Source organism: Mytilus galloprovincialis, chromosome 7 (assembly GCF_965363235.1).
Source record: "Mytilus galloprovincialis chromosome 7, xbMytGall1.hap1.1, whole genome shotgun sequence".
Taxonomy (NCBI): domain Eukaryota; kingdom Metazoa; phylum Mollusca; class Bivalvia; order Mytilida; family Mytilidae; genus Mytilus; species Mytilus galloprovincialis.
This window is the reverse complement of record NC_134844.1, coordinates 50,062,407-50,086,872: the sequence shown is the minus strand read 5'-3', so window position 1 is coordinate 50,086,872 and position 24,466 is coordinate 50,062,407. Positions and strand designations below refer to the sequence as shown.

At 32.0% G+C, this 24,466-nt stretch overlaps 1 protein-coding gene across 1 annotated transcript in view; it reads right to left on the bottom strand.

Moving 5' to 3' along the window:
• LOC143081739 (uncharacterized) overlaps positions 1 to 24,466 on the bottom strand; it is an 87,597-nt gene that overhangs the window by 38,256 nt on the left and 24,875 nt on the right. The window contains exon 3 of the mRNA XM_076257465.1: positions 17,256 to 17,387. Coding sequence (XP_076113580.1) covers positions 17,256 to 17,387 — 132 coding nt within the window. The remainder of the gene's footprint in view (positions 1 to 17,255; positions 17,388 to 24,466) is intronic.

The following is a 24,466-nucleotide window of genomic DNA, read 5'->3' as shown; positions in this document are numbered from 1 at the left end:
ACATCGATTGTAATGAGAGAAATAAAGGCCGTGATGGAAATCTGTTTGCGGGCCATTTGGAATCACTTTCAAGATGAGATAAATTTATTGACTCTAATGTTGCATTTGCTCTCAGCGATGCGGAGTTGCAAAGACTTTGTATCGACAAGATATGCGATACATACAGATTGGTTCCTCCTAAAAATTAAATAAACAAAAACTCAATAACATACAAGACAAAAACAAAATGATGGTCTATATTCTTTTCGCCAAATTTTCATTACCATGACAGCAACTTGTTTGTTTTAAATGGTTTACTTAAAGCACATCTTTGCAAATCATGTTGACAGGTACGATGCAAAATGTGGAACCCGTATTTCCGTACCCATTACGATTTAGCCGTATTCTTGAATATTATTATTAACTAATAGCTGAGAGCCATATCATCATAAAAAATTATGTTTAAAAAGACAGCAGTGTTAAAATCATAATTATCTTTTAAACGAAGTTAACAAATCAATGCTGAAAGTGGATAAACCTTTACTTTTCTATATAAATTTTACGATCTTATCTAGCGTTATAACTAGACACCTTTGGGTCAAAGGGGGAGGGGTGCATTTCAATACTCAATTTGTAGGGGTGACGCTAGGGTTCCGGTACCCTACCCTTTTCGTATAATTAAGATTCTACAAATGCATATAACATTTCAAAATTTGCGTACACACTTTTATCCATTTTGGTTTAGTTTCATGAGGTGTGTTGAAAAATTTACTACCAGAGAAACGAAGAGAGAAAACTTGTGAAAAGAAACACAAAAATGAACACTCAAACTTGTGGCTGCGAAAAAAAAATACCGAGATTTTTATTTAACAAATGATGGTATTTTTTGTTTAACTTATCATATATATCTCTGATATTTTTTCCTACCTATTCACATAACAAGTAGCAGAAAAATGTGACATATTCCAGCCGCACGTCATATAACAAAAGATTTGTATAGTAACTATACAAATCATTGTTATAACCTGGTATCCTAATATATAGGAAGTCTAAGTTGAGATGACAATATGCTGAAAACATTTATGTTTTGATACATTATTTGAAGGTGTTCAAGAAGGAAGTGTTCATCTCTGATTTCCGTACTCAAACCGAACGGTTATCCCCGTACCAACATCAAACAGGTACGATACTATTGGGTTACGAAAAAGTGCGATACGACATAGAAACGAATGAATAAACAGAAATAAACGAAATAAAATGAATATTAATTAAAAATATAATAACATCGATGTGAAATTTATATACAATATCCCGTTGAATTTCAAGACATAGGCTGGATTTTTCACAATTGAAAATAAACAGCTGCGTCATGAGCGCATGATACGCCCTTCGTCGTGTGTGAGAAGTTTTATGCAATTATAATCAAAAATAGTTTCTGAGATACGGCGCGACATGTGAAATATAAAACCTTTTTTTACAAAAACATAACTTTGAATCATCACCAAAAAGTAAGAAGTGTGTAAAGTTGTAAAGTTCAAAGCAATAATCATTAATGGTTTTTGAGATACGGTGCGACATGTGCCCCCACCCTTTTTTCCCCAAAAAACTCAATAACTCTAAAATAAAATTTTGAATCATCACCAAAAATTATACAGATCTTAAGATTGATATAACTAAGAAGTGTGTTAAGTTTTACGCAAAAATCATAAAGTGCTTTTGAGATACAGCGCGACAAATGAAAAAAAAACACCTTTTTTTACAAAAAAACTCAATAACTCTAAAATAAAATTACTACATATTAGAATTTATAGATATATTCTAACGCAAAACCAGTATGGCTTCACGGTTACCAGAGGGGACTCTGCTGTAAATCAATTAGTAGACATTTCGAATGATTTTGCTAAAGCTTTGGATAGTGGCAAAGAAAAAGGGTTGTGACATAAGTAAGGCGTTTTATAGAGTTTGGCATAAAGGTCTTCTCATTATATTAGAGAAATGGTATATCTGGAAACCTACTTAAATGGATAGAAAATTATTTGAATGGGAGGTCTCAAAGAGCAGTTATAAATGGTTCAAATTCTGACTGGTTATCTACTAATGCTGACGTCCCACAAGGTTCTATATTAGGTCCCCTTTTGTTCTTGGTATTTATTAATGATATAGATACTGACATTGAAGCCCAAATTAAGCTTTTTGCTGACGATACAAGTGTATATTTTACTGCTGACAACCCAATAGAGGGCGCTGAAATTTTAAATTGCGATTTGAATAAAATTCACAAATGGTCCCAGAAATGGCTTGTAAAATTCAACCCCAAGAAAACTGAAACCATGACTATTTCCCGTAAAATTTCAAAACCTTATCACCCACCTTCAAACACGAATAACGAAGAACTACATGTTATTGAAAAGCACGAGCACTAAGGAGTCTATTTTTCTAATAATGGTTCATGGAATGTCCATATTGGTTATATTGTACAGAAATCATACAAAAGACTTAACATCAATTCTCTGTAAAAATGGACCAAATATGAAATTTTTTGGCCAGATTATTTTTTTTTTCAATTACTTTTTTTTAAGTTGAAATGGTCCAAACTAACAGTAAAATTTAAAAAAAAATCAATAAAAAAAATCTAAATAGTCTGGTTGCCATGGAAACCACGTGACATTATATGCATATATTAGTATAGCAAGGAGAAATGGCTAACATTGTATTTTATGGTAAAAATGAGATAAAGCATATCATTTTTTGTTATTTTCATGGGTATAAGAGAAGGTTTCAATCATCTAAACTGCTAACTGACAAATTTTTTTAATAAAAAAAGTTTTTTGGTACATAAGGTGGTCCACTTAACACAAAAATCAGCATGATTTTTGCCGATTTTTGTCATTTTTTACATCTGATTTTTCCGAAAACGCAGAAATCCTCAAATAAAAGACTATAAAATCTAAAATTATTAATGTTTTGTCAACAGAATGCTGAAAAAAAAATTCTCGGGTAAATGTTGCAGAAAGTTGCCAATAGAGGAATATAAGTCATTGTAGTTTACCCTGAAATTCCCCCTTTTTTAGGTTCTATTTGTAAATTAATATTTCATATTAATATTTTCATGATAAAATAGTCCTTTCTTATGAAAACAACTATTTTCAGATGTATTGAGGGTAATAAGATCAGACTAAATATTCCAGCAATTAAAAATTTGATGCTCAAACTAATCTGGATGTAGTTTCGAAAAATTAGTTATTTCCCTTTTTTGAAAAATTTCGTTCAAGAGATAAAAAACTGTAGCAGCAATAACATTTAGGAGACAGCTTGATTATACTATTTCTGGATCATTATTCCTTATTTGACAGCTTTACAACAATTATCATTGAAGTATTCCACAGATAGTGACATACTGAATTATGAATGTTGCCTACAGGTCCATTTTAATACGACCGCTGGTCGTATATTGGTATGACGTTGGCGTCGTCGTCGTCCGAAGACAATTGTTTTTCGCACTATTAATTTAGTATAAGTAAATAGAAATCTATGAGATTTAAACACAAGGTTTATGACCATAAAAGGAAGGTTTGGATTGTGTTTGGGAGTTTTGGTCCCAACAGTTTAGGAATTAGGGGCCAAAAAGAGCCCAAATAAGCATTTTTCTTGATTTTCGCTCAATAACCTTGGTATACGATAACAGAAATCTGTGAAATTTTACCATAAGGTTATGACCACATATGGAAGGTTCGGATTGATTTTTCTAGTTTTGGTCCCAACAGTTAAGGAATAAGGAACCAAAAAAAGGTCCCAAATAAGCATTTTTCTTGGTTTTTGCTCAATAACTTTAGTATAAGTAAATAGAAATCTATGAAATGTTGGGGTTGGTTTTTGGAGTTTCTGTCCCAACAGTTTAGGAATTAGGGACCAAAAGGTTTCAAAATTAATTTTGTTTGATTTCATCAAAAAATAAATTATTGGGGTTCTTTGATATGCCAAATCAAACCATGTATTTAGATTCTTAGTTTTTGGTCCTGCTTTTAAATTGGTCTACATTAAGGTCCAAAGGGTCCAAAATTAAACTTAGTTAGATTTTAACAAAAAATAAATTCTTGGAGTTCTTGCTATGCTGAATCTAAACATGTACTTAGATTTTTGATTATGGGCCCAGTTTTGAATATAAAGTTTTGAAATTGGTCCAAATCGGGGTCCAAATTCAAACTTTGTTTGATTTCAACAAAAAATGATTATATGGGGTTCTTCAATATGTTGAATCTAGCCATGTATTTAGATTTTTAATATTTGAGGCTGGTTATCAAATTGGTCCATATTGAGGTCTAAAGGGTCTAAAATTGAACATTATTTGATTTCATCAAAATATGAATTCTTGGGGTTCTATGATTTGTTGAATCTAACCATGTATTTAGATTTTGGATATTGGACCATAATCATGATAATAAATAATAAATTTTCAATTTAAAATTTTTAAGTTTAAGTTCTTAGATCATAATCATTCTGTATCAGAAACCTATGTTGTGTCAACTATTTAATCCAAATCCAAATGCAGAGCTAATTCAAGATTAAATGTTGTGTCCATACTTGCCCCAACTGTTCAGAGTTAGACCTCTGCGGTCGTATAAAGCTGCGCCTTGTGGAGCATCTGGTTAAAACAATTTCCGGACATAATTTGTGACATTTATTACACTGAAATATCACATTGAAACTCTGAGTATTAAAAACTTTCAACTATGAAACACAAGGTACACGTTAGACAGAAATTGATCAATAAATTGTGTCACTGTCGTCTGAAACATATATTCAAAGCTTAATAGAGCTCAGGAAAAGAAAAACCACTTGTGAATATAAAAAAGAAGATGTGATATGATTGCCAATGAGACAACTACCCACAAAAAGACCAAAATGACACAAACATGTTAAGTTCCCGATTCCTTTCAAGTCATGAAAATAAATATCTAAGCAAGGAAAGGGAAATACTATAAGAAATTTCCAATGGGTAGGCTTCTTTTGTAAAGTTTTGTTCTAAAATTCAACAATGGGCTATCTTATTTTATTTTTCTAAACGGGTAGAATATTCAAGCCTGAATGTTATTCAATTAACCCTGTTAACCTAATTTTTTCACATTTCATATGAATTGTATCAATTTTAAAAGAATTGGATTGTGATTGGAATCTTCAAAAGTAGTATTTTGCTCTTTGAAAGATTGGATGACAATAATTTGCTCAAGAAGAAAGAAAATTTCCATCTGCCTTTGAGTTTAGTCTGACATATATGTCACTTTGATAACAGTATCTTGCATAAATATAGACTAATGTCCTAATTTTGGCCAAAGCACTGCATTGCCGTCTCATTTTTCCTATTCTTGTTTATAAAATATATTGTTTAAAAACATTTTTAAAACTGTATCATGTGTATGATACATATATTGATGTGATACCGTCAAAACAAAATGATTTATAGTTCAAGCAATTTAAAGTAAACACATGTATTAAAAATAACTTGAATACATGCGGATCTAGTCATGTTCGGCCAAAGACAATAAGTATCTATAAAGGCAATTAGCAATTGTCTATATATATAACAAACAAAAAAACTTAAAAGAAAATATCAAAACCTTTTTTCTTTAAAAAAATGATTGAAGTATGAATACGAAAGAACAACAGTAGCACTGCCACTGATACTTAATACAATTAGCATCTGCCTAAAGTACACTTCATTCCAAAGTTACGGATTTTCAACAAAGATGTAGTATTTTGTCCTCTTTTTACTTTACCTTAAATCGAATTGAAGAAAAAAAATTACCAAGTTATATGTTCATTTTTGATTCAAAAGAGTTTTTCCTTATTATTACTCAAGGTATACCCTGTAAAATAAATTGATTCTGAAAATCCCCAATTTTTAAACATAAAATCCAAATTTTCCATAAATATAATGAATCTAGTAATTAATTAACCCATTTTGTTTATCTCTGTAGTTAAAGAAAATCATTTGAAGCATCCATCTTAAAATTCTTTGATTTTTGTGCCTCTCTATTTCTATTTTTTTTGGTGCAAAAAAAAATTAAAAAAATTGTGTCACTACCTCCCCCCCCCCCCCCCCCCCCCTCTCTTTTTTTAAAGGTTTGCATTAAGGTTTTGTATTGTCAACCATAGGTCAGTCATCTGAACAAACATATTCAACAAACACCAACATCAATATAACATGTTAGTTGGTTTGAACATATGGTGGAAATTGTCTGTGCAGTATGATAGCAAACATATGAAAAATTGGCCTACATGAACAGTTTACACCCATAATATGACCCAATTTAAATTATCTGCCATCGATTCAAAATATGTTTACCCAGAGACAATTTTCATTAATGATTAGCTGAATACCTTATCTTTCAGTGTAGTGTGCCACTTTTTGGCTATATTTCTGCAAAAAAAATATTTTAGGGACCAAATTTGGTCGAATTTGACTCTTTTTGCTTAAAATCCACAGTACCTAAAATAGCTATTAGCTCCGATATTCTATACTGTATTCAACCATATATGAATTATTTTAATGAATATATTTTTAAAAAGCATATTCTGTAGTTCATTTAATGATAAACTATTTAAAGCTATCTGCCATAATGAATGAGCTGTTAATAATTGAAATTTGGTCATTTTGAGGTAAATTTTTGCTTGGTTGCTAAGGAAATCTATGTTCCTTAGCAACCGACAAGAAGGACTGGGATGATTAAGATTTTAAACTGATTTTTATGAATAATGCAACTAACTTTGATGTTAGAGGTAGTTTTTCTATCAACTTATTTTTTTTATGTGGCCAGCTGTTGGTTGATGCATACAGAGAATTGATGTAAAATATATTAAGCAAAATAGATAGAATGACCCTGGAAAAAATATATATATATCGTTTATAAGACCTATCATTGAATATGTTGATGTTATCTGGGATTCAGGAAATAAATCTTTCATGAATAAACTTGAAAACATCCAGTTGGACGCCGCTCGTACAGTTACAGGAGACTCAGCTCACAAGTACGTCGATGTTTTATAAAGAAACCCAATGGAAGAAACTTTCAGATCGAAGAAGTAACCACAAATAAATATTGCTCCATAAAATTGTAAATAATTTATAAAACCCCAAAGTATTTGCAAGAGTTATTGCCTGGCTGTGTCAGTGGTCATAATCTATTACAGGTTAAATCACGTACAAAACTTTATTCAGATTATTGTCTTCCATCGTGAATCTATCTCTGTATTTAAGAAACAAATTTGTAATCAGAACGATTGCGTCCCTTTATACTTTTATGCTGGATGTCGAAAAGACAAAATTCTTCACGCGCGACTTAGAATGAATAGTAGTTCTTTTAAACTGTCACTTGTTTCCAAGAAACTTAGTTTTTTCCCTAAATGTCGCTGTGGTGACTTAGAAACTAGCTCATATGTTTTATTATTGTGCCCATTATACTCGGAAATAAGACGAGAACTGATAATATCATTTGGAAGCCTATATTCAACGGCACCAATGGACACCGAATTTCTATTAAATGGCTCAGATACAATTTCGAATGAAGAAAACATAATTATTTTATTTCTCATGGTACAAAGGTTCATTATCAAAACTAAAAGGTTTACAAATTAATGATTCACACAATAAACCTGTAAGCATTTCATCTTATCAGTTGCATTTTTCTTTACTTTTCAGTTCATTATGTAACTCAACTGACATTATCAATATTTTATTATGTAACAGAGCATGTAGTTGATTTATTTATGTATAATGTATTTAATTTACCAAGGAGACAGATTAATTAGTATAAGCAATTGTTGCTTGTTTCTGGATCCTTATTATGAATGTGCTTATAATTTATACTGTCTTGTATTTTTCATAATAAATATTGTTTACACTAAAATAAAATTATGAATCATCAACAAAAAGTATTCAGATCTTTGGATAAATATAACTAAGAAGTGTGTAAAGTTTTAAACAATAATCATAAATCGTTTTTGAGATGCAGCGCGACAAGTGAAAAAACACACCCCTGTTTTATATAGTTATAAAGTCCCGTAACTCAAAAAGTTTAAATCCTATTTTCATCACAAACGTATACAAATTGTTTGACCATCATAAGAAACAACTTAGTAAAGTGTCATGAAATTTGGATAAGCAGTTCTCAAGTTACGGTGCGACATGTGGACGCCGGACAGATAGACAGACGGGCGGACGGCGGACATTTTGGTGGACGTATAAAAATGGATTAAAGTGAAGAACAAGTATTTATCGCCCAGTAATACATATAACATTGGACTCTAATTGTTGAAGGCAGTATTGTGACCTATAGTTGTTAATTTCTGTGTCATTTGGTCTCTTGTGGAGAGTTCCCTTTGGTGCTCATGCCACATCTTTTTAGCTCACCTGGCCCTGGGCCAAGTGACCTTTTCTCATCACTTTGTGTCCGTCGTCGTCGTCGTCCGGCGTCGTCTGTTAACTTTTACAAAAATCTTCTCCTCTGAAACTACTAAGCCAAATTAAACCAAACTTGGCCACAATCATTATTGGGGTATCTAGTTTAAAACATGTGTCCGGTGACTCGGCCAACCAACCAAGATGGCCGAATCATGAATATCTTAGATAGAGATAAACTGTAAACTGCAATAATGTTCAGCAAAGTAAGATTTACAAATAAGTCAACATTACTGAAATGGTCAGTTGACCCCTTTAGGAGTTATTGCCCTTAATAGTCAATTTTTAACCATTTTTCATAAATTTTAGTAATCTTTTACAAAAATCTTCTCCTCTGAAACTACTGGGTCAAATTAAACCAAACTTGGCCACAATCATAATTGGGGTATGTAGTTTAAAAAATCTGTCCGGTGACCTCGCCAACCAACCAAGATGGCTGCCACGGTAAATATAGAACATAGGGGTAAAATGCAGTTTTTGGCTTTTTACTCAAAAAAAACTAAGCATTTAGAGCACATCTGTTGGTTTTATATTGTTTATCAGGTCAAGATCTATCTGCCTAGAAATTTTTGTTGGGTTGCTGCCCCTGAATTTGTAATTTTAAGGAAATGTTGCTGTTTTTGGTTATTATCTTGAATATTTTTATAGATAGAGATAAACTGTAAACAGCAATAATGTACAGCAAAGTACATGTAAGACCTAAAATTAAGTCAACATGACCAAAATGGTCAATTGACCCCTACGGAGTTATTGTCCTTTATAGTCAATTTTTAACAATTCATAAAATTTGTAAATTTTTACTAATATTTTCCACTGAAACTACTGGGCCAAATTCATTATAGATAGAGATAATTGTAAGCAGCAAGAATGTTCAGTAAAGTAAGATATACAAACACATCACCATTCGAAAACACGATTTTGTCACGAATCCATCTGCTTCCTTTGTTTAATATTCACATAGACCAAGGTGAGCGACACAGGCTCTTTAGAGCCTCTAGTTTATATTGTGTATTCGTTCGTTCGTGACGGACGGATGCGGGCGCCAAAACAGAAGTTCTGACTAGTGTGATGGTGATACCCATCCCACTAGCACTGTCATTAACACACACACAATTTTTATTATAACAATATTCGATCTTAATTTTGATTTATTTATTTTGGGCAAATGATTATATGCATGCCCTTCACAAGGAGTGTCAAATTTGACAAATTTATTGTAAATATACATTTTTGTAATATTTTATAGCTTATTTTTAAACTAATTAAAGATTACAAACTTAAATTAATCATCACTTTCTCTTTATATATATGTATCTTTTTACATTCTGTTTTGAACAAAATAATTGGTTACATACACTTAATTTACATGTATTTCTATCAAATCTGACATTATTACAATTTGAAAGCCAATTAAATAAAATTAAGTCGAACTTGAACGTAAATGTTCAATCAAATATATATGCAACTCATCAAGTGGCTAGATGCACATATTGGCCAATTGAACGACTCGTCCTAATTGGTGGAAATATTAACGGAAATAAGGGATGAGTAAAGGAATAATTAAATAAAGAAAACGAAACAACTGATTTGAATAAAAAGGATGTTCGATATACTATATCATGTATATATTTCGTTTTCTTATAATCTACACGATGCTTTAATGTGGCCCGTGTGTACAAAAATTCTAGAAAAAATTTAAACCTTTATTTTTTTTTAATTACAAATTTTATTTACTACACATCTAGTAATTACTAGATGATATGGTACACAAATCAACCCAAAAATCGTTTCGGCTTGCACCCAGATGACTTTTAAAATGTTTATATCATTGAAAAAGCTCCAAATTGTCTCCCTTTGGCATTAAAATTGAAATATCTTTTTTAACTCATCGGTGACCTATAGTTTTTATTTTTTTATTTTTTTTCGAATAAGCTGTACATAAACTAAATAATTGTAAAATTTATGCGATTTCTGTAATTAGGATATATTTTTATTTCGATACTACTTCTTTTTCTCCCAATTAGTTCAACAGAAAAAAAGGACATTAACAAAAATGTATGTTTCTTCCGGAGGATGATTGTGAGCTTAAATGAACGTTGACTCCCCTTTTTTTAAATCATTTTTCTTTTAAGTATATGATAAAGTTCATTTATAAAAAAATATAGCGAAATCCAATGCAATATTTGAAGAAAAAAAAAAGATTTATACCCAGGAGCCCCTTAATTTGGTCTAGATTCCTAATCACAATAATGAAAATGAAAAGATAAATACATTACTGCTTCATTTTCCGTCGATGTTGAAATGTTATAATTTAAAACATGTCTAACGTCTTTGACCTACTTTATCTCTTTATTCGGATACTTGCGGATATCTTCTCCAAGTGCAACGGGAACATTAGAAAAGAACCCAGATGGAACCAAGAAGATCGGTTGCTATAACCATACAACCCGGATGTTGAACCCGTTACCATGGTTTCGAACCAAAGAACCCGGATAGAACTAAGGTTCAAAACCAAAAAAAAAAAACACAGATGGAACCAAGGTTTAACACCAGAGAGCCAGGATCTCATGACTTTTTATACCTTCAACGTATTTTCCAAATCATTTATTTATTTAGTATATTTATATATAATTTTATTTTCAATAATGATACACAATGAAGTGCATCATAGGCCTATTTGGCTTGCTTGCTGAAAATTGATTGTATAAATATGAATGTCATTGTTTGTTATAATTCAGGTTGCATTTTTAATATTAAAATATTCATTCATTCATATACGAAAAGGATAGCGCACAAGAACCCCAGCGGCATCCCTTCTGTCGATAAATCGATCATCTTGAAAGCGATTCCCTAAAGGCGGCAAAAAAAGATTTCCTTCATGGACTTTTTTTCCCATTACAATCGATATTGTGGATGAATTTCGCAGGAAATGTCGCCGCTATTGATAGATTTGTCTTATGGTATGATGAAATGATATTATAGTATGATGAAATGGTCTTATGATATATACGGTGAAATTGTATTATGATATGGTAAAATTGTATTATGGTATGACGAAATGGTCTACTGGTATTTTGATGTCACCTCGTGATATAAGAACTGTTAGTTTGATATTAAAATATGTCTTTATAAGATAGGTATATGGCTCAATATTTTTAATTGTTTTTACATAGGCGGTAATGGTAACGTTTTTCCCTGTAGCTCAGTCCATATCGTAAACTTGGATATGTATGATAGCTCGTTTCGAAGCTGTGACATTTTCACATATGTGGTTAAATTTTCGGGCTACGAAGTGAGATTACTTTTTCCGTAAATTAGCAAACCCCGAACATCCTTTTGTGATGCGGCTCCTTGTGGTAAAATATCCCCTTTTTAACACAATAAGTTCTTTGAAAATTTAATACTTTGAACACATTCAATAGCTCCATAGTTTTTACACATTTATTCTATGTTCCTCTAATTTCCTAATCACCACAAATAATTAAGTTCAGTCATTTGTTAAAAATAGAAACATGTCCAATATCACTACACAGAGATTTTTTCTTTACACGTGACTTTTGAGTTCCTCATTTCGAGGCGCATTAGGGATGTTGTCCCATATGACATAATAGTATGACACAATTGTTCCATGCTACATGTATATCGAGATGATTGTATAGTATGCAAATTTATCGTTATAATATACTGTGGTGACAAAATAGTATGAACAAGCTGCTTCATGTTATGTTAAGATATCTTTATAGTATAAAATGGTTCTTTATGACATAGCAATATCACATAATAGTTAAGTTAAATGACAAATCAGTATGAAAATGTAGCTCCATGTTATATCAAGATGTCTTCATAGTATGAAATATTATCTTCATAACAAAGTGAATGACAGAACAGTATGAAAAGGTAGCTTCATGTTTTATCAAAGTGTCTTTAAAGTATATAAATGTATCTTAGTGATATAGCAAATTGACAGAGTATTATAGTCGAATGTCGTTATAGTATAGAACATTTGCTTCATGATATATCTTTACCCGTTATGATATGGTTATTGTTATCATAAGGAGGCAGCCGTGGCGTTCCATAAATGCATTTCAATATATATGAATAGTTGTGCAATTTAAATCTGGAGGATTAAACATTTCATATGAAATTATCTATAGTAGAATAAGTATAAATTTGGTATTGGAATATTGTAAAATAATATTTTCAATGAACAGATATGTGCATGCAACAAGTATGCATAGTTACGACTATGGCGTATTAAATTATAATCCTGGTACCTTTGATGACTATATACGATTATAGGAACAAACATGTCAAAACCTGTATGTGTACATGCAATGTTTGTAAATTGTATAGGCATATACGCATGATATATCATAATGATCAAGCTGCAATGAACAAATATCGCATGTTCTACTTAATTTTAATATTATACATAGCTGCAATGTTCCATATTTTCGGTTTACTTAATAATTGAACAGGTATAGAAGATAATCCTTCGTTCTTCAAGAAATTTTAAACTACGAGTTGAGAAGCAAGATGAAATGTCAGGAAATCAATCCATTTTCTACATGTTCTACAAGTGCTTGAAACAAACTTATAACCATCCTAGAGTTCCATGTTTGTTTATCATATTTAGATTATACGCAAAATTTGGATGTTGATGATTTTGCACATATATTCTTTGGGCAGACCAAGAAGCAAATGATTATAGTACTTGACGTCATCAACGTTTTTTCGTGGTTTTTCTACGATTTGAAATGGAATTTAGAATTAAATTATAAGAAATGACTAATATTTTTTCTGTCTATTCGAAATAACATAAAAAATGTGGTGCACTCTACTAAATAACCCGCTACGCGCGTTATTCAGTGTGCACCAATTTTACAGGTTGTTCTTTTTCTTTACGAATATAATTTCATTAAGTTGAATAAATATGTTATAACGTATATCATGTTGAGATTGTCTGATATATATTCTGTTATGATATTCTGGAAGAATATTGAGACCTTCTGTTGAATAAAACGTTCAACTAGCTAAGTGTCAACCACATACAACCGTCGAAATTCATAAACTTGCCGTTTATTTGACATTTCAACTGTCATTTCAACCTTGTCTGTAGTTATATGACAGCAGCTTGTTAAAAGATCGTTGATTGTAATACAAGAATCTAAATAGTGCAGGTTTTTTTTAAGTCTTTCGCTGAAGATTAATAGTTTGGCGTTTAAAATGCAAATTTCAGCACAGAAGCTATAAAGTCGATAATGTTGTATTTGACATCTCCAGCGCTAGAATTTATTTCTAACTTGCCATCTCAATTGCCTGATTTTTAATTTATTTACATCGATATACTTTACATTTGCAGCGCTGGGGGTTTAACTCAGCGCTACACTTTATCTACAGCAATGGATTTAAAAATCGTTAGCACTTGACAATTAGCATCTCCTGCGCTGTATTTACATTATCAGGGCTAAACTTTGAATATTTAGCATAAGACTTTTATTCTACAGCCTCATACAGCGGTAGGGGTTTCTTTCTATATAAAGGATTACAAAGACGTGCCGCAGGAATGCCAATAGGGTCTCTTTTTCAAAGCCAATAATTATAGAATGAAATTCAAAACAATGTGGCTGTAGCCATTGATTGACACATTAAATTCATCCATTGACTGGGACAATTTAGGTGAACGTTTGTATGTAACGACCACTGCTCACTATGTACTTTTTAAAGACACTTAAACTATGGGGTCACCAAAGGTTCTCAACACCTTAATAATTTTAAAAGTAATTCGAAAAATTAATCAGAAATAACACGATGTTTTGATTTATATCAATTATATAAATCAAAACATAAAGGTTATTCCTGATTAATTTTTCGAATTATTTTATAATTAAAGGCGTTAAGAAACCTTTGGTGACCCCACAGTTTAAATGTCTATCGTAGGTACGTTGTGAACAGTGGTCGTTACAGACAAACGTTCACGTAAATTGTCCCAGTCAATGGATGAATTTAATGTGTCAATCAATGACCACAGCCACACTGTTTTGAATTTCATTCTATATCAACGGGTAGCAATTATACCAAGGTAGAATGTTAATGGGTCAGTTATTTTTCGATTTCATTTTTATATCAAAGTTGTTTTATATATTTAGGACTCTAAAGTGCAATGGGGACGCTAAAATGCGATTGTCACGCTAAAGTATGACGGTATGCGCTAACGTGCGTCGGTTTGATACGCTAAAGTGCAATGGTAGTCCGATGCCGTGGTACGCTAAAGTGCGTTTTTCCGCGAATGCGTGTTTGTTCGCGAAAATGTGGACGTTTGCATTATGACTCTACAAGCTGTTTGAACATACAAGAAAGAACATGCTGGTAGGCAAGAATGTTTGTAGAGATGAAGGGTTTTTAACAAGACAAGAAAAGAGATACAAATGATCCAAAACCTTTTTAGTCGGTGCTATAGAAGAGCTTGTACGCGGAGGAGTGTTTTCAACAAAATCATCCACAGTAACAAAACTGAAAACCCTTGATCTCGCTGTGTCAGCAAGGACAAATGTGTTTCTGTCAGGATAATGGATAAAAGAACTTCTCATAAACATAGAAGCAGACTTTCTGCAAGCTTGTGGCAAAGACAAAGTTTGCAGGAACACAGAAAATAGTGTTTGCAGATGTTTGACCATTCTATATGTTTGCCGGAACATTGTAAGAATTACACAATATTGACTGGGCATGTCTAGTTGGCAAATCCTGGACACTAACAATTTGAAACTGTGACTTGGTCATGTTGATAGTGCTTGGAAAATGCATTTCACATATAAGAGACCGAGGAGGCATTTTGGTTCAATAATATAGAAATATTCAATATGTAATTTTGTAAGTACAGTGTACAACTAATTCATAGAACTGCATGTTTTAATTAAATAATTAATGTCTATACGGTATCATAATTAAGTAAGCAAATATATATGTGCAATTGAAAAACTTAAGCTATTAAAAGTTTGAATTTTGTAACTGATGTACTGTACATACCATGTTTATCAAAATTAAGTTCAATTCTGTTATGCAATTATTACCTAGCTTTATACCAAATACACATTTGAGATTTATCCCTTTTCATTTCTTAATACAGGTATATGATGTCATTTGAGAATGACCCCTGTCCCCTTTTTCAAAACTGAAATGCATGTATGTATTTCTTTAAATCTTTAAGTTTGCATAAATTCTTTCAATGACTGTTTGTATACAGGCATGCATTCTTTTTTAAAATGTTGCTGTGTATTTGAAAGAGATACATTGAATGTGTCTACACACATAACAATGGTATATGTGTAGTTCCTGCAAGTTAGCCGCAAGTTTGCAACAAACAATTGCCGCAAGTTTACTGCAAATCTAATTTGCATAATTATGTGTGCAGCAAGCTTGCTGCAACCTTCATTTGCATGGTAAAATGGTTGCTGCAAGCTTGCGGCAAATGCTTGCCGTAGCTAGCTAGGGCTTATATTTCGGTAAGGGTAGATAATATGTAGAATGTCAGTGCTAGTATCTACACAGTTGGAAGATCGACGACTAGATAATATGTAGAATGTCAGTGCTATTTCTAGACAAATGGTGGATTGGCGAACATATAGTATAACATGTCAGTACTAGTATCTTCAATTAGTAATATAATGTTTTATCTTAAAGGAACAAAGTGACTTAAGTTTGTCAAAAATAACAGTTTAGCCTGTTTCTAGGAGACACCGAGCTTTTGTTTGTTCTAGAAAAATGATATGATGTTCTATTAATATATAAAGGAAAATTGTTTTTCAGATACAGGTGCCTGTAATTGAACTGGCTTATTTATGGTACATGTTTGCCTGTCGCCGGTCTTATAGTTTGCATTTCTGTAAATATTGACAATGCAATTTCCCATAGGAACTCCTTTTACGGCTAAAACTGTACCACTTTTACTATGAAGTTTTGAAAAAAAAATCTTATCCTGGAATTGAAAGTTCATATGCACCACAATTTTTTCAAAGGTCAAAATATAGGGTTGTGCGGCATATTTTCAACGTTTATATGCCCTGATTTTCTCAGAGTTTAAACTAACACTAATTTTCTTGCCCCTACCTCGAATGAAAGGTTACCACAAATTTCAATGTAAACAATATGCACATGTATATTTACTGGTAACATTCCCAAGTTATGTCTCTGTGAGATGGTACACAGAGAGCATAACTGGGAACCAGTATGTAAACAAAATTAATTTTCTATGAATATTCAAAATCTCCCCAAAAGAGGCGTGTTTTGAGAAACAGCAGTATTTACATTGTGTACAAAGTGCAACCTATAGTGTCTCATTCAATGACCACGAGATTTGGGAATAAATATAATATACGTTTAGATGATGTAAAAGTCAAAAAGACTATATCTACTCTAGGATACATTATCACGTTCCAATGAACATGAATGATTTTATTGTTTTTATTGCTATTGTTATCTTTAGTTCACAAAGGGTATACGACTGCTGTGCTTTTCTCATATCCCTAGCCAGATCCCGCGAGAAGTGAATACATGTAACAATCATTCATAGTTGTGGATTTCTGCTTGGTCTGAGTGACTTAGAAGTCGTTGGCTTTATACAGTGTACATTGTACTCTTATATTATGGCTGTGTTGACAAAATGTTCCCTCCCACTCGCCTTTATTCCAGTAGTTGCTACTCTCAAGTTTGTAGTTTCTCCGTAAACGTAAATAAATCTTTGTCACTCACCTTGAGTGTAATATCGCTTGGGTTAATTATTCTCACAATTACTTTCATAATGCTCTTATCAACAGTTACTTACCTTTTGGTTTACAAATTTGTTCCCCTCGATCAAAATAATTATTAAGTGCGTCTGGACAAATACATACAACACCATTAGTACATTCCAGAGGAGGACGACACGGACGATCTGTAAAACAGCGACCTCCAAAACCTACAAAAAAAAACCCAATAAACTTTAAAGAGTTTTAAAATGTATGGCCTCTTTATTTTATACAATTAAAGTGCCAACAGATATCTTCACTGTAAAATGCATGCATAGAAGTACTAGTTTCACGAAGGGTACACATTGGTCCTCATATTTTTTGATTTTTTTTTACTAAAGAAAACTACGGATTTGGGGATGAGTGGATGAATAATTGATTTAGAATAAGTAATTTATGTTTTTGTTGGTATATCACATTCTCAATTATGTAACTGTTGATGTAAATGTCTTTTGGTTTTATGAGTCTAACTCTTTGTTTACTCCTTGCCCTTGCTTTTGATTGTTATTGTCAATAACCTCTAAATTATTTATTAAAATGATTTATGTTGTAACGTCACTTTTGGTCATACCTTTCCAAATTTGTGTAACAGTTTTTAGCATGAATAACTTTGTTCACAATCATTTATCCAGAAAAGGGTTGCGTGTGTGTTTCAATATCAACTTTGGCATATTTTTGGTAACATAACGTATTGGACGTTTGTTGCATAAAACCGGTCTCACTAATTAGCAGCAAGAAGAATTTTAGCCACAAAAATCGTCAAGAAGCGACACGAAAATTTATTTACCATTAAAATAATAGATTCAAAGAAAATAAAAAAAAAAATCAATTGTCCAGACAACAATTGAAGGTCTTTCCACCAGTAAGGATCTTTTTTTAATATGAAAATATTAGAATATGATTTTAATTGTCAATTCCACTGTCAAATGACGGCTTATTGTACACTGATTCCAAAAAAATATTGTTTCTAGCCAAAAACAAATAAATAGGGAGATTTTTTTTTACTTCCGGTTTGAAAAATGTCACTTCCAGTATTGTTTGATAGTTTACTTGGGTGACAACCATTAGTCCGACAACCAATATTCCGACAGCCCATTATTCCGACAGCTCATAATTCCCCAATGCATCTGTCTTATGTGTACAATGTATGCACGGTAAATTTTCTCTATAAAGACCGACTCCGCTCTCTATAATATTTGAGGTTGTCCGTTTTGATTCCAATTATTCTTTTCATACGGGATATTTGTTTCAGTATATTGGAGATACACATAATAGATTCAGTATTTTATAAAGCAAATGATATGCTGATTTTTGCCGGATTTGATGAAAATAGTTTGATGAGAATCTGTACAACTAATTCCCTGTATAACGTAAATCGAAATCTTCATATATACATGTACACGTGTGTACATATCACGTGTACATATGTATTTGCGTATGCGGTATGCAAATAGTTGTTACGTTATGATTTCGTTTATTTTTTTTTTACGAAATTCGAAGTCTATCCAAACGGAAATAGTTTTGTTTATCCGGGTTTGTTTTCTCTTAATTCTGTATTAAAAATGCATCTTTAACGATTTCTGATATACGAAAAGGCGCGAAAATAATTACTCTATAAACAAAGTGTTATTACGTATATAGCTGTGATGTCAGAACTTGGTAGATTTTCTTATTTTTATGATTTGCCGTTAATAAACTTATCAATATAAAATATTGATAGACTTAATCTAGAAGGTTTGAAATATTGAAATATTATATGATGCCTATAATTGTGACAAACATTAAGATGAGTTAAAGATATTTTTTTTCTATGGTCATGCAGTCCATGTTTTTCAAGTATAGCATTTCTACAAAAAGAGATTAAATAGTCCATTTGCCAATTCCCGTAATTGACCTTGTAATTAGAGACCTTATTTATAGTTGTCTCCCTTATGATGGACATTTATTAATATTAACAAGTTTTAGTTTTCTAAAAACCTATATATATGGACTACTTCGCCCTACACTAATTTAAGGTTATATATGTGCATTTGGTTGTTGAATTGGTATTTAAAAAAAATTAAATTTCTTGTTGAAAATTAAAACAATTATAAATTTAGACACGACTCTTGAGGTGTGCACTTCTGGAGATGTGCTTATATTGTCGGAAGTTATAAAATACAGATAATGCATTTTTGTAAACATTGTATAGGAACATTGTTTAGCAAAGCAAATCGTGCAAATTGCAGAGTAACAAAGCAATTAAACACGTATTAATAATTGATATTTCAATATTGAATTTATCTATGAAATGTTTGCATAATAAAACGAACATGAATTAATGACTGTTGATCGGATCTGAATTACACATAGCTAATTTTCCGGCATTTGATGTCTTATTCTGGACGAGAAAAGTCTGTAATTCTTAAACTCATTTAAGCCAATAGCTGTTGCTTTATCTCAGTCTTATTCTAATGCAACCAATCAGAATCAATACGTAATAAGTAATTTATTCAAGATGGCGTGTATTTCTGAAAACTGAAACTAATAGCTCCGCAGTGTAGTCTCGATCATCCAGCCGCTTTATTTTTCAAAGTAGATCGTCTGGATGACAAGTGATATAAAAATGGTAATTTATGACATTCGGAATATTATCGGCTTTTTTAGCTTGTTGTTAGAGATAATATCCAAGACGAATAACCAAGAAGTGGTTATTGACTTCGGAAGAAATGACATTACCATGAAATCATTGAAAAGCCGGAGTGTACCGATTGTTGTTGAAAGCAATTTAAATAGTTTTGTGACGACATACAATTCATGGAAAACACCATACAGCATGGTTTACATGGGCATGGACGCGAAGGAAAAAATCAGCACATCCAACTTTGGTAAGATATTATAGCAACACACTGTAACATAAATTGATACAACCTGATACACCGAGTAGTTATATTCTTTCATGCATGTCCGTGCAACAAAAGCGAGTTTATGATTATACAATAAATGTCAATTGTTGTGTTGACTGGGACCACTCGAACAGTCGTTTACGTTATTAATACATTTTGGGGTTGATGTGCAGTATCTTTAACTTTATAAATACTTGATGGAAAACTGCTATGAGGCCGAAATATCACCTTCGTCCGAGATAAGAATGTTGTATCTATCTGAATAAGGGAGATTGCATCTTGATATGTGTAAAAAAGGGTGGAAGGAGAGACACACAATGATGTACAAATTCAAAGAAAAACAAACTAGAAGATGCCATTTTTTACATAGTACACTTAACGGTCAGCTGATTCATACATTCGATGTTCTGCAAAACAAAAGACAATCAGACAATATATTCAGCATCTATGAAAAGAGGTGTCAATGAGGCAGCAACCAGTGAACCCAATGACATAAATTACCAAAAGTAGACATCATCATGATTAAGAATTTATCATGTAGACTAAAACAAAAAGTGAAGATAAAATGACCAAAACCTGAACATTACACAAATAAGGAGATGCCAATGAAACAACTAAACACCAAAGTTCAAATGAATTGGATGTGAGCAATTATAGGCAACTGTATGGCATTCAACAATGAGAAAAATCCATGCATGGTTTGGATAGAGAATAAAAATGGGGAATTCATCAAAGATACACTGGGCAACCCGACCAAAGACCAGTAAACAGCTGCCCAATACCACCAATGGGTCGAATCTTCAACGCAGCAAGATAATTTTGCACCCCGAAGTGGGATTCAGCTTGCCCCAGGACAATAATTTATACTATATATTTCTATAATGTTTTTTTAAACAATTTGTTTTTCATATATACATGTTTGCTATGCTGGTGACCAAAAATTGATATTATTTTAATATTTACTTATTTTTGTAGACAAAACAAACTTTAAGATGATTTATGGACACAGATTTTATGTGTAAAATGTGAAGAATATAAAAAAAAATGTAATATTCAGGATTAAAATTTTGTTTTGCCCTTTGAGCAATTCACTATGCTGTTGAATATACACCCCCAATTTTTTTTCACCCCCCTTATTCCAATTTCCAAAACTGATCTCAATTCAAATTTCTAATGGAGTTTGCAACAATACCTACTCATTTAAATACATCATAAAATATCAAAATGTAAAAAAGTGCTTGTTATCACTGAATGGTAAAGATTGTTTTAATTTATCAGTTGGTAGTAAAAGTGAATATACATGATTGTATATTGTATAAAACAATGATTTAAGTTGATTCAACTACTATTCTGGACAAAGAAGGATAACTGCAATTGAATGTTGTTTGCTATTGCGCAATATTGTGCAATTAGATATTTCTTGCTATTGCGCAATACTATGCAATTGAAAATACTTGCTATTGCGCAATACTGTGCAATTGAAGATTTTTTGCTATTGCGCAATACTGTGCAATTGAAAATTTCTTGCAATTGCACTGCAATTGAAGATTTCTTGCTATTGCTGAATACTGTGCAGTTGAAAATTTCTTGCTATTACACAATACTTAATATAATAATTTTGTATCCTGATTTGGATCAACTTGAAAACTGGTCCCAAAATCAAAAATCTAAGTACATGTTTAGATTCAGCATATCAAAGAAGCCCAAGATTTCAATTTTTGTTAAAATCAAACTTAGTTTAATTTTGGACCCTTTGGACTTTAATGTAGACTAATTTAATAAATGTAATATTCAGGATTAACATTGTATCATAAACATGCTTCAATCTTATAAAAACAAGATTCAAACTGAAAGAGTTTTGTTTTTAATTGCTGAAGCATCAATCAGTATAAATAGGCCACAGTACCAAAAATGTTGGGTACACGTTATTTTGACAGCCGCCACAAAGCGAAATAATACACAGACGCATATTGATTAAATGAAACATTTATTGTTGTCAGATATGTAAGGGAAATTAGATTTGTATTAGCAAATTAAAAATCATATATTAAACAATTAAACAGTTAGTTTTCACGGTTGAATTGTATCTCATTTTCATGTCGGGCCCTTTTATAGTTGACTATATGGTACACATGTAGGGAGTTTTCTTAATACTGAAGGCCATGCAGGGATCACATTTGCGTATATCCATGTCATTTAAACTCTGATTGGTTGTTGCCTCGTTAGCAATCATACCAATTTCCTTATTTTTATATCATAGATTCACAGGTTAAGTTAGTGTTCTTGTGAAGCTGTCCTTTATTGCATGCTAATACATGATGGATATTATAAGAGTTGCAGAAGTAGAATACACGTTTGAGTTATTTTGTTTTTACAAGGTTCATTGCAAAATGGGATAAATCCCATTCCATCTTTTCCATGCGCATGATTCAAACATGCATTCAAAGAGTATTGGGTTTCATTGACTGACTGGTTAAGTTCTGTATTTCTCCATGGAGACGGGCTACACTGGCAAAGTGGTTTTGTGTGAAAATAGGTTCCCAAATATTTTCTTCCCAAAAGGATTAAGCGATTATTGGTGTAACAGCTAAGAAACATTCAGAGTATTCTGTCGTTTGCAGTTTTAAGATCAGTTAATTTTGTAAATGAAAATTGAGTTGGCTCATTGTGTGATCTTACTGCTCTGTCAGTTATAGTATTTGTACGAGATGTTTTTCTTTACATAGACGTAACTTGATGTGTGCTTTTGTAAGGCAAGTGCATCAGATATATAAAAAGGACAGCATAAATTATTACAGGAATTTACAGAAATGAGAATAATAAGACAAGACTAGGAAAAATGGATAAAAAAAAAGTAGAGAGACTAACGGTGATACAATTTCCTGATGGTTTGTTGCGTAACGTCCAGTGATAAATATGTCATACATGTTTAGGACGATGTGATACAATATAAAGAATAGAAAATAGTAGAATTTTATCGTATGAAGATAAGAGAAACCAGATGCTCCACAGGGCGCAGCTTTATACGACCGCAGTGGTTGAACCCTGAACGGTTGGGGCAAGTATGGACACAACATTCAAGCGGGATTCAGCTCTAAATTTGGATTGTGAATAAATAATTGACACAGCATAGGTTTCTGACACAGAATGAATGTGGTCAAATGAACTTAATTTTTTTTTTGCCTTTGAGTAATTCACTATGCTGTTGAATATTAATCCTCTCAAAAAATGTTTGAAGAAATTTTCTTTATTTATGAAATCTGAAATGAGAAAAATTGCCCCCCCCCCCCCCCCAATTTTTTCTTCACACCCCCTTTCCCTTATTCCAAAACTGATCTCAATTCAAATTTCTAATGGAGTTTGCAACAATAACTACTCATTTAAATACATCATAAAATATTAAATGTAAAAAAGTGCTTGTTAACATTGAATGGTAAAGATTATTTTAATTTATCAGTTGGTAGTAAAAGTGAATATACATTGTATATTGTATAAAACAATGATTTAGGTTGATTCAACTACTATTCTGGACAAAGAAGGATAACTCCAATTGAATTTGTTTTGCTATTGCGCAACATTGTGCAATTAGATATTTCTTGCTATTGCGCAATACTGTGCAATTGAAAATACTTGCTAATGCGCAATACTGTGCAATTGAAGATTTCTTGCTATCGCGTAATACTGTGCAATTGAAAATTTCTTGGTATTGCACAATACTGTGCAATTGAAGATTTCTTGCTAATGCTGAGTACTGTGCAATTGAAAATTTCTTTGGACTTTAATGTAGACTAATTTGAAAACGGGACAAAAAATTAAGAATCTACATATTACACAGTTAGATTTGGCATATCAAAGAACTCCAAATATTAAATTTGTGATGAAATCAAACAAAGTTTAATTTTGGACCCCGATTTGGACCAACTTGAAAACTGGGCCAATAATCAAAAATCTAAGTACATTTTTAGATTCAGCATATCAAAGAACCCCAATTATTCAATTTTTGATGAAATCAAACAAAGTTTAATTTTGGACCCTTTGGGACCCTCATTCCTAAACTGTTGGGACCTCAACTCCCAAAATTAATCCCAACCTTCCTTTTGTGTGTTTTAAACCTTGTGTTTAAATATCATTGATTTCTATTTACTTATACTAAAGTTAGTGTGCGAAAACCAAGAATAATGCTTATGTTGGCCCTTTTTGGCCCCTAATTCCTTAACTGTTGGAACCAAAACTCCCAAAATCAATCCCAACCTTCGTTTTGTGGTCATAAACCTTGTGTCAAAATTTCATAGATTTCTATTTGGCTAAATATTCAGTATAGTGTTGCAAAAGAGGGACGAAAGATACCAAAGGGACAGTCAAAC